Here is a 12,506-nt window from a genome sequence, read left to right as displayed (position 1 = left end):
CCGGTGCATGTGTTTACATGAGGGGCTAGTTGTCAATTCAGGTGACCACAGGCTGCTTAGCCAAACAGAACGGATACCAAGGCAATAATACCATGGGGGATAGCTTAGTTAAATTCTTGACACTGAGGAACAGGCAGTACAGAAATCTCTTCCTGAATGAACAACTAACCAGTTTCTGACTTTGAGAGAAGAAAAAGCATTCAGCCTTAGGAAAGTACTGGATGTCAGAACTGAGGCAAAACTTCAATACAAAGTCATTGAAAGATCACTGGACATCCCAAATAGATACTATGACTGTTTTTTCCTGACACTGGGTGAAATTTACCTGGGAGAGGGAAATAGTTGAGAAGTGTTATGCATTTAAATTTTACTCAAATTGGATTTAACTTGCTCATTTATAATTTCATGTATGAAAAATGTATTTTGAAAGAATTGGTTTGATAACGCAGATAGGGAAGAGTGCCGAAGAGGTTTTATTTGTTTTACTGTTTTTTGTGGGTTTTTTTGTTTGTTTTTTGCCTTTGGCAAAAGTTCCACGAGCACTAATTTCATCTGTAAGTGAAAAGTATTTATTATTAGGCCCCAGGCTCACATAAATACAGCAGCAGAAGTTTAAGAAACAAAGTAAAATCATTTTGATAGGTTTCAACAGATTTTTCCTCCTAATTCCACTCACATGATTTTATACCCATGAGGTTTAGAACTAAACAAGAATGTCAGGTTTTAGAATTATTTGGGGTGTGAATCTCTCAATTGAAAATTGAGGAAAACTTTATTAAAGGCCCATGAGAAAAGTAAAATGAGTTTTAAATAGCACGAATGAAACAGCAAGCAGGGTCTCACACTGAGAACAGGGTTAGTGAAAATTTAAGTGAACCCCGAACTCAGGAAGTTGAAATTCCTATTTGGGCTAACTGGGTGGGGGAATGGAATATTGAGATTAGGGCAAGATAAAAGCCAAATGCAAAACTCAGGATACATGTGTCATGATTATCGTTACTTGAGTAGTAATAAGCATGTGCTGGGTACCAACAGTTCCAGGAGCATGTTACTTAGTTACCCTATATGCTGAAGGAACCTATATGCTACCTGTTTGGCAATATTATGAAACATATTATCTAGGCTTCTCACTGTGCAACATGGCAGAAAAAACAGATCACAGTGTTCTTATGAATGCTGTTTCTATACTCAGATATATAACCACATCTATATTCATTCCAACACTTCAGGAATCCAAAGTAAAGCAAATGTGCCATTTAAGCAATAACAATGGAAGCACCCACACACTGAAGAACACTTATGCAATAACAGCTTCACAAATGGAGAAATGATAGCTGGGAAAAACAAGTTCTATTGAAACTGAAACATTCAGTTATAAGCCAGAGATTTTACTTTATTTCCTCCCTATTCCCACCTCCACCAATCACCAAATTTTCTTTAATGACATGTAATTTAAAGAGATATTTAAGAGATAGAAATAAGAGCTAATGAAATGTTTGGGGACAATATGGAGAAGGATAAACCAAGAAAAAGAAATTCAGCACTTGGTACTTGGCATAGAAGGTTTTCAATAAATGATTTTAGAAGGTATTAATGAATATAAATAAATACCTGAACAGTGGGTGAACTAACCTACATATGATTCTGGTTTAGATGACTGAGGGAAGAAAGGTCATGCTGTGCCTTAAGTCAAGGAACATAGAAGAAAAGATGGGTTTATGCTGAGTTTGAGATTCTTATTATATATATCTATATCTATATCTATATCTATATCTATATCTATATCTATATCTATATCTATATATAGCAAGTTTTGGTTAAAAAAAAAAAAAGGATGTTTGGCCCTGACATTTTACTCCATGGGTATTTGTCGCTTGGCATATTAATTTTGGAATACCTGATGAGAATTGCTTACAATTTTTTCATAAATTAGCTAAAAGATAAGATCAAATATCAGTCTTTTGAAGATGCATAATAGATATTACTGTAGAAATGGTATGAAAGAACTGACAGTGATTGAAACCATCATTTTCTAAATAATCACTTCTTGTTGGAAACATTGGAAACTGCAAAAATCGGCCTGAGAAATATTAAACAAAACGCTCCACATAGAATAAAACTAACCTGCAGTAAAATATGTTAGTAAGTAGAATGTGATTGAAGATTTAAACTTCTTGTGAAAATTTCATATATAAAATTTGAATTGGGAAATTTTGCGTTGGTACATAAAAATGGTCTCAAAATCAAAATTGTAACAATAATATATAGTCCAAAAATAATTGGACTACCTTCATGGTAAGACTTAAACAGAACTAATAATAAAATACGGTTGAAAAAATTGTAAATGGTTTGACCGTGCACTATAGGAAATTGATCAAGAAATCAAGTTAACAAAGTTTGCTCTGGAAAATACTTTATTAACAGTAATTCATCTAGGTTAAGTCTTTGTGGCTAAGGTGTTTGTGTTTCTAAAGACAACCTCAAAACCTTGTTGGGGGTCGAAGTGTCAAGGCCAAAACAGCAGAATCAAAACATCCTACTCAGCAGCAGGATCTGGGTCGAGAGCTCAGGAGAGAGAGAGCAAGAGCGAGAGTGCTGAAGTAGAGACCTAGGTCTAGAAGTCTCTAACAAGCATGTGAAATTTGAACCTTGGGTATGGATGAGCTCTTTCAGGAGAGGAGAGAGTATGGCAGTCAAGGAATCCCCAAGCTAATTGTGATGTGATAATGAGAAAGAGGATGATGATTTTCTTTTTTCTCTCAAGGCTATACTCTTCCAAGTAGCAACATTTAGCATTGACTTTAATATTTTTAAACTCTTCTAAGTTACAGCCTGTCTCCATATTCAAGAAAATGTGGAATGCTATGAAACTGAAATTGTGCATTTCAGAGTGTATGCATGGCAATCCCATTGTCCTGATGCCCAGAGGTCAACTTAAGTGTGATCCAGATGTACCATATTTTGGACCATATTGAACATCTACTTGTCCTACTTGTATTGTTGTCTGTAAAAAGAAACTTAGTCTGTTTATCTTTTAGTTCTTTGATAGAATAAAGCTCTTCTGGATGCCTGCAAAACATCAGCCAGATTTTATATACCTAAGGCATGTACCACTTCGAAAAGTCCATCTCTTCACAGTTATTCAGATGAGTTGCCTTGGCCTTTTGTGGATAATAAAAGTTTCAAGAGCTGCTATTGTCTTTCCCATGATGGTAAGAAACTTTTAAGTCCACTTTTTTTCTCCTCCTCTTATTTTCTGCTTTGGAAACACATAAAACTGAAATTGGAACAATAGAGTCATTTTGAACTATTATTGGAAACCATGGCATAAACTTGAGTTACTAACACTAGTGACTAAGATAGAGTTTGAGATTATATATGAATTTCAGTGATTCATATTAGTTTTGTCTCTATCATTCTGAATATTCGCAGTGGTTTGAATTAATTGAAGTTAGGTAGAAAAATGTAAACTTCGAAAATGTAGCATTAAAGATGTAGCACTAGCAAATCTGAAAAACTAGGGGGATTTTAAAATTAAATTTTATGAAATATTTCATATAAATTTCAAATACTGCATTCAAATACTGAATTTGAGTGACTATAAATAATTTAAAATATCATCACAGATAAGAATGGTTTAATGTTCATTAAAATAATGCAAATTATTAATTACATCTATCAAAGGAAACAATCCAATATATTTTGTAGGGCTCTTTTTTTTTTTTTTTTTTTTAATGGCCTCTTTAAGAGACTCCTTTACTGGGCAAAATCAGGACTGTTATTCTGGGCATGTGGTAAGAAAAGGAACTGAAGGATGCAAAGGTACAGTGTCTCATACACACATGACTTCAAGTGCCACTTTAATCTCAGTCTTAATTGAAATTGACTTGTTTCCATCAAGAACCAAAGCTACATCTCCCATTTTAATTTTTTCCCTGTTTTAAACTATCTTATTGTTTACTTCAGGTGTTAGCTCTGGTATTTGTGAGAAAATTGATGGACTTTCTGTTTACAAAACGGGAACTCAGCTGGTTGGATGATTTAATGCCCGAGAGTAAGAAAAAGAAACTAGAAGATGCTGAAAAAGAAGTAAGTCTGAGCAAAATCAGTATCTTATCAAGAGACAAAAAAGGAGCACTTGCATAGTAACAGCTCTTTGCAAAATTTATCCCATGTTTATATTTAGATAGTTAGCAGTTACTAACAACCACAGGTGGATTATTAATGTTTGGAGGGTTAATGTTTAAAATCATAAACTTGAAACTTGAGCACAAACCTTACATGAGAAAACCAAACCCTAGTGAAATAAGCAAACACTTTGTACTTCATTATCCTCCAAATTGTAAGCTTTGCTTTTCTATTCCCTCCCTTGTGGATGGCAGAACCTTACTGATACTTAACTATTTCCAAGTTATGGTCCCGCAATGACTGCTTTTTGGTTGAATATGTGAGAAGGAAAAAAAGAGATATTAGTCCTCTTGGTATTTTTCTAAGGAACTAAGTTTTAATGGAAAGATCCTAATTCTAATTAAAATATATAATTAGGTTTTTTTTTTTTGAAATAGATTAAATGCTTACGCTGATCTGACCTGCTTTCAAAGTGATTTAAGATTGAGTAAATGTGATTTGAGAGAGTTTTGAGATTTAATTACTTCCTTGGACTACTGATTTATCCTATTCTGTTTCATGTGTTAAGACCATTTGTTTTAAGTTTTATGGCATATTTGAAGTTCATATTTAAGTCTGGGTCTCTTTTGAAGGCTAGTAATCATAACATTAAAAATATTTTCTAGGGGCGCCTGGGTGGCGCAGTCGGTTAAGCGTCCGACTTCAGCCAGGTCACGATCTCGCGGTCTGTGAGTTCGAGCCCCTCGTCAGGCTCTGGGCTGACGGCTCGGAGCCTGGAGCCTGTTTCCGATTCTGTGTCTCCCTCTCTCTCTGCCCCTCCCCCGTTCATGCTCTGTCTCTCTGTGTCCCAAAAATAAATAAAAAACGTTGAAAAAAAAATTAAAAAAAAAAATTTTTCTATAGGAGAGAGCCAAAGCATAAGAGACTGTTAAAAACTGAGAACAAACTGAGGGTTGATGGGGGGTGGGAGGGAGGGGAGGGTGGGTGATGGGCATTGAGGAGGGCACCTTTTGGGATGAGCACTGGGTGTTGTATGGAAACCAATTTGACAATAAATTTCATATATTAAAAAAATATTTTCTATAAAAACTACAGAGTATAAATGAAAAAAAAAATGACCAGTATACTATCTACCAGAATGATTGAGCCCATAGATTATAAAACATAAAAACAAAATTTCCATTTCTTTCGTCTGGAAAGAAAATATTTGGTAAGAATTGTGCATTATTTTTTCCACCATTTCTTCTACTAGGCAGTCAGTAAATGTACTCAGTTTCCTATCTACAGCACAATTTCTCAAGCCAAGGTTTTATTCCTCTCTCCTTTGGGGAATTTGTTTGCAAACATTTCAATGGTTTTAATTTTTCCTCAGTCATTAGTTAAAGTCAGACTAGGCCCCAAAGTCTAATGAAATTTCTGCTCAGATGTTTTTACAAATATGGGCTGCTTTTCCATGGTCTCCCATTGCTGACAATGGATCCCCGCTTTAGAGATTGATCATAATGATGTATCTTAATTTTGAATGATTATTTTAATTTTTCCAAATAATGTAGAATGAATACTTAAAATCATACTTCTAGTAATATTAATACAACATTGAAATATCATATTATAAAATTATCATTTTTCTTAAGTTTTCTCTTTAATATGTTCTTATTTATGAGAGATTTAAAAAAATTTTTTTAAACCTTTATTTGTTTTTGAGAGACAGAGCATGAGAAGGGGAGGGGCAGAGAAAGAGGGAGACACAGAATCTGAAGCAGGCTCCAGGCTCTGAGCTGTCAGCACAGAGTCTGTAGTAGGGCGAGATCATGATCTGAGCTGACATGGGATACTTAACCGACTGAGCCACCCAGGTGCCCCTAATTATAAGAGATTTGTTTTTTAAATGTATTTATTTGTTTTGAGAGAGAGAGAGACAAGAGTGCAAACAAGGGAGGGGCAGAGAGAGAGAGGGAGAGAGAGAATCCCAAGCAGGCTCTGCACTGTTAGCACAGAGCCAGATGGGGGGCTTGATCTCACAAACCATGAGATCATGACCTGACTGAACTGAGATTAAGAGTCAGGTGCTTAACCTACTGAGCTACCCAGGTGCCCCTAACTATGAAAGGTTTTTAAAAACAATGCCTTAAGTATGATATTGCATTTTAGGGCTTAAGTAAAGGTTTGGCCTCCTTCTCAGATAGGATTCAAGAAAAATATGACAGAATTTGGTATAAATTAAATGTAAATAAGATGGACACTGGAATATAAAAATTCAAAAGGCTTAAATTATCCATACTTGATGTAATTAAAATTATTCAGCAATTATTCTTGAAAACAATACCCAAAAAAGCTTAAATTCCAAAGAAGATGATTTTGAATATAAAACTCTTTGACCATGAGCTTTTTCTGAGTCTTTCTGATAATGAGAATGATATTAAGTATATTAAAGCAGTAACTTCTAAATGTAGTTTTGCTTTACTTTCTTGCTTTGATTTCAAATGTCTCCACTACCTCCATAGAGAAAGTTAGCAACAGCCCCAGCCATATAATCATCTCTTTCAGAACATACTCCTTAGGCCTTACCATACCATGGAGCATCCTTGCTGTTCTAGAACTTTGTAAAATGAAAAGTTGTATAATGTATATATCACATATATTATATTTAATTTTCTTTCCTTTTGTCATTTAAAGAAAAGTTTAGATTCTCCCTTATTTCCACTGCTCAGAACCTCTCCTGAAGCTGCATATATATGGTGTGGTATAAATGTGTGCCAGATACCATTTTGGAATTTATTAATCTCAGCTAGAAAGAGACCCTATTTAATAAGCTTCCAACCGTTTTACATTATAGGCCCACTGTATTCCAATGGGTGTTTACTATTTTTTGATTATGAAGATAAATATTTTAGAAGTAATCAAATATTACTAAATTTCTCAGATTCCATGTCTTCCAAAAGGATACAAAAATAGATTAAAGATTTATTGAGGCAAATTTGTCCTTGTATCCTTCAGATCAGAGTATGAGAAAAAGTGGGGGAAATGCCTTGCAATAATACATTAATCAGGCAGATTTACAGACCTTTAAAATCTCAAATAGATTAATATAATGATGCTTTCATGCGAATCTCAGTGCATGGAAAGAAACAAGAGAATCAGTAATACAGTGAAGAAATAATTCATAATTTAATTATATTAAAATATAGTTCTGACCAATGCAAAGAAAGGTAATTCTCCATCCAACAAGTGGAGAGAGAAGAGGAAGTTTAAAGATGTTCACTTTCTAACTTGGAATTAGTTATTAAACGTGTATGATTAGTATAGAGAATGGGAAGATTTTAAGAAGGATTTAAGAAGGAGTTAACCAACTTAAATTCTGGTTGATTTTCTATTTGATCACCCAGATCTCGGTATTTCATTTTCTTGAGGCTATGGACTCCACTGAAGGATCTCATCTTCTTACTGTGGCATCTTATACCAAGGCCCAGTCTTCCAAGAAATTGTGCATTCAGGTGGTAAACGGACAAGTTCTCCAGAAATGCTGCATTTCTGCAATTGCTCAAATTAATTGAGTAACTTTGATTGTGATCTGGAAAGATGGTAAATAGCAGAAAATGTTCAGCTCCCTGAGACTTGAATTTAAAGTAGGCTCACCTTTTGTCCTTTTGATGATAGTTACAAGCTTGTACCTTTATACTCTAGGGTTTTCTTATCAGTAGCCCGCTTCTGGTCTTGTGGCATTGAGAAAACATTAGTTTGACCTTAAAATTCAATAATGAGTTAAGCAGAATAAATAGCTACACAGGCCAGTCCAAGGTCGCAGAGCTTCTGTTCCAAATTTTCATGTACTTCATGCATATGCATATGCATATGCTTCAGTTTTTAGAAAGAAAGGATTATAATCAGGATAGAAATGAATATTGGAACCCTGACATTTTGCACATTGCTCTGTGTAAAGGGAAGACTGCAGAATCAAATTCTGGATGTCCAAATGTGCTCAGAGTACCAACATGCCTTCCTTTCTACTTAAATATTCTCTAGGACATTGTACACATTTGACAAAAGGGCTGCTGTTAAAAGCAGAAAGCCCCAGCAGAATGTTTGCTCCTGGGTGGGGGCATAAGGCAGTTAATGTTAGATAAATCCTGGAAATCCAGCTCTGGGCAGTGATCATGATATTGACACTTCTTGGTTTATGGGAGGTTCACTCTAACATATATGCTATGGGAATAAAACAAGAGGCAAGTGAGAATTGTGATCTGTATGAAGAAGGATCATGAGCAAGGCCAAGAAGATGCAAAAAACAAACTAAGAACAAGTGCAGTTAAACAAATTACAGAGCAGATCTTACTGCTAAGAAAGATGAGAATTGGTTGTGGATTTGGGAAACATGGCCTAATTATTACACAGGCAAATGTTATTTGTAATTGAATCTTAGAATGAGGCAAGCATATTCTTCTTCCTCAAGCAGTGATTTTTTTCAAAGTGTCGTCCTAGGACCTCTGCTGCATCAGCCAACACCAGGCAACTTCTTAGAAATGCACATTCTTGGACCATACTCCAGACCTTATTGAATCAAAACTCTGCAGATCGGTCCAAAAATCTGTATTAACCAGACATCCGGGTCATTCTGCTGCATGCTAAAATTTGAGATAAGACCTTTTCTAAAACCACAGTATCTGGTTCTCCAGAATATAATCTTCTAAACCCAAGGTTCCACTATCAAAATTTCTGAATTTTGTAATAATTTAGGTAAGTCACTTAGAGATACTGAAGCAAATATTCTGATGAAAAATATATGTTGCATCCAATTATTTATGTAAAATTCTATATAGACTATACCTTTAGCTTTCATTGTTGAAGTGAGTAGTTGTATGTAATGGCTCTTCTATCTGTTGGAAATTTTGATACATAGCTCTTAGAAATGTCAAGTTTTATGGTTTTCAGAGTTTGTGTGTGTGTGTGTGTAATGTTTGCAGCATTTTCTATTCTATTAGTAATCGAAGAAGAAAATGGTCTGACACTTCTTATGTCCCATAGACTTTGTTTTCCTTTTGGATAAACTAAAGGGGTCAGACTTGATCACTAAAGTCGCTTCCATTTTTTGAGATCTATGAATTCTAAAATTAATGAATATTTTCTCTAATATTCTAGCCATCTTTGTGAACACTGGCTCTCTGCTTTGTTTGTACTTTGAGCTACTTGGGGGTCCCTACATAGATACAGACTTTGCATGAGAGGTGAATATAGTAAAGATGCTACCTATTTCACTAAAGGTAGAGCATTTTGTCATGATACACAAATTATTTTTTATGCTATCACAAAATATAACTCAGATTCATACATCCTACTAATCAAAGCATACCACACTTTAACTCCAATTTTATTTTCCACTCAGCACAGGCCTTTGGCTCAGGCCAGTCTGGTTGTTCATTGTCATACAAACACATCTTATTTATTTCTACTTTTTATTCTTGGCCTGCACTGTTTCTAGAGTTTCTTCCTTTCTTCTACTGAACTGATCAAATAAGACTGGCCCAGATACTACTTCCTCTCTTCTTGTATTTTTTTACAATGACCCTTCTCATCCTCTGAGAGTAGAGTGTCTCTTTGTTGCTGTATCGCGGGCACCTAGCAGACTGCTGTCATGTAGGTTATGCTTAATACATATTTGACAAATGGATTCGTGAATGGCTCCCGGATTTTCCACCATGTGCCTTGCACATAATACATGCTCAGTAAATGTTTGAGTGCTATAAATTAGATTCATTGTTTTAACCCTCAATTTTCCTGCCTTTTACTGGATATAGCATTGACTATCTTTCAGCAATTCAGTATCTGACAAATGCTTTGACTATCTTAGTGAAAAGAGAGCATTCAAATCACAGCATGAGTAGCCCTTTAGTCAAACTGGCAAAACCCTTCAGATGTCCTTGGGTCAACTTTGATCATCATCCTTTACTATCTGCACCATGTTGTAGAATTCAGCATATTTTTTGAGGGACCCCGTATGAGCGGAGTGCTGAATGGAACTCATTTCAAGGTTCTTCTGACTTACAAGTAGCACTTAGCTGGGTGCTCTCACTCTCTGTTCCTGTACGATTGAGATAAACTAGGTTGTCGTTGTCGTGACGGCCAATGCCTGATTTGACTGTTCCTCCCCAGAAAGTCTCAGATTTTTGGCTTCTTCACAGCGCTGCCTGGGATGCAGCCGGCCCTCTGTCCCTGGGCTCAGGGGCCCACCCAGCTTCCTTCTGGCACCCAAGGCAGCGGCTGCTCTGCCACCCCTTTTCTTCAGATAAGCATGGCTTGGAAATGCTATCTTTAGAGGTGATGAGTTTTTGTTTGGATAGAATTATGACTAGTATAAAGCCCACACATGCTAACAAGCCACAGAGTGCAAAATAATTATTGAAAGCAATTGGAGAGAAAAGTGGAAAATCATCTGAGGAAAAAACAAAATTGTTCCCAAAGCTTTGGTCCAATTTTTGGCTGTTACGTTCAATCTTGAGCCCTCGTTTTCTGCTGCCAGGTAACCCAAGCGCTGATGACGCTGTTCCTCTCTTCTGCTTTTTGAATGGTACTCTTTATTAAACCTTTCGACACGCCTTCCTGACATTTGATTCCGAGTTAGTCAGAAAACATATGATATGCCAAGCTTACCTTTCAGTGGACAAGGAGAGAATTGCATTTTGTTTGTATCTTGGTTTTACTTAAATAGCATTTGGGATCACTGTTTTCTCTGTATGTCCTTCCATGTGCATTAAGGTAATGTTTTCTATAGCAGAAGTAAACTTTTTTACCTGCAAGAATACATATGCTCTGTCCATGGCCTCAGTGTTGTGCATATAAGTTAATATGACATATGTATTATGTTCCAAATATAGTGACTAACCCATTTGCAAGGCATGCCTTCTTCCAGGCAGCAGATTAACTCTGCTCAAATGCTAAAATGTATAACTTCCAACCAATGGTTGCTGTCTACTCATTTCGAATTAGTTTTAATAGTCCTTCCATTGACAACACAAATAGGCATAATACACAAGTAGTAAAGTATATCAGATGAATCCTAAAAGAACAAATGTCCCTGAGGAACAAGAGAGAAAGAGAATAGGGTTAGTTCCTGTAATGCAAGGGAGAAACAGACACGTGCATTAGTACCACAGAGTATAAATGTAGCATAGGGTTTTTGGTTGGGGGTGTGGGTGGGAACTTATAAGTAGAGAAGTAGCAGAGACATGTAGTCTATGGCCTCTCCATTAGTACACCACAGAGACTGGGCATAGCTTTCCGTATGCAGGATGGATAAGGTCCCAGAGGAGGGGAGCCTTGGTCAGTAGATTGGATGCGTACAGAGAGCATTCCAAGAGTGAAAATGAGACCTGCCCCCACATTACATTTCATATTCATAGGTTAGCTGAATAGGCTCCAGATGGAAAACACTGTATCTTTAAGTAACAAGAAATATGACAAGGGCTCTTCAGATGAGGCAGCATGCAACTTGAGGCCAGGGTCCGTATATTGAGGATAATGTTAGGAACAGCCTTGCCTGCCAGAAATGACATCAGCCAAAGATCAAGTCTTTCTGGAAGCTGACTTCGATCAGGCAACCTACTGCTAAGCCTCCAGGCCCACCCTATTTTCTCTCTTCAGTTCCCATTTGGTCAAGAAATCATCTAGCTCTTCATCTCTAACTTAAAAATTCCATTTCTATATTACGCAGCCACAAAAAAGGAATAAAATCTTGCTATTTGGGACAACATGGATAGACCTAGAGGGTAGTATACTAAGTGAAAAAAGTCAGACTAAGAAAGACAAATGCCATATGATTTCATTCATATGTGGAATCTAGAACACAGAACAAATGAATAAACAAACAAAAAGGAGAATCAACTATAAATACAGAGAACAAACCGATGGTTGCCAGAGGGAAGGGGTAGGGGACGGGCAAAATAAGTGAAGGGGAGTGGGAGATACAGATTTCCAATTACGGAATGAACAAGTCACAGGATAAAAGGCACAGCTCAGGGAATATAGTCAATGATCCTATAATAGTGTTGTATGGTGACAGATGGTAAGTACATTTGTGAGCACAGCATAGCATATAGGGATGTAGGGATGTTGAGTCACTACACGTACACTTGAAACTAGTAGCCTCGTGTCTCAACTGGACTCAAATAAAACAATAAAAACAATAGAATAAATAAAATTCCATTTTTGGACTTAGAACCAATGATTCTAACAACTTTAAATGGCCCCACATTGTTCTCTGAACTTAAGCATTGGTAATTGACTCATTTGAAGAATAAATGCATTAAATAGAAGCTGCAATCTATAGATAAGTAAAATATTTTGGTGGATAGAAAAAGGTTGATAACATTATTGAAAACTAAACC

The 12,506-nt window shown here is 36.1% G+C and overlaps 1 protein-coding gene across 7 annotated transcripts in view; it reads left to right on the top strand.

The window, feature by feature from the left end:
* Positions 1–12,506, top strand: part of SLC4A10 (solute carrier family 4 member 10) — a 298,500-nt gene that overhangs the window by 273,417 nt on the left and 12,577 nt on the right. For all 7 annotated transcript variants that reach the window (XM_058715152.1, XM_058715153.1, XM_058715157.1 and 4 more), the window contains 2 exons: positions 3,039–3,212; positions 3,967–4,089. In XM_058715152.1, coding sequence (XP_058571135.1) covers positions 3,039–3,212; positions 3,967–4,089 — 297 coding nt within the window. The remainder of the gene's footprint in view (positions 1–3,038; positions 3,213–3,966; positions 4,090–12,506) is intronic.

The sequence above is a fragment of the Neofelis nebulosa genome, chromosome 2 (assembly GCF_028018385.1).
Source record: "Neofelis nebulosa isolate mNeoNeb1 chromosome 2, mNeoNeb1.pri, whole genome shotgun sequence".
Taxonomy (NCBI): Eukaryota; Metazoa; Chordata; class Mammalia; order Carnivora; family Felidae; genus Neofelis; species Neofelis nebulosa.
Note: the sequence above shows the minus strand (reverse complement) of the source record. Positions and strands in the feature narration are given on the sequence as shown.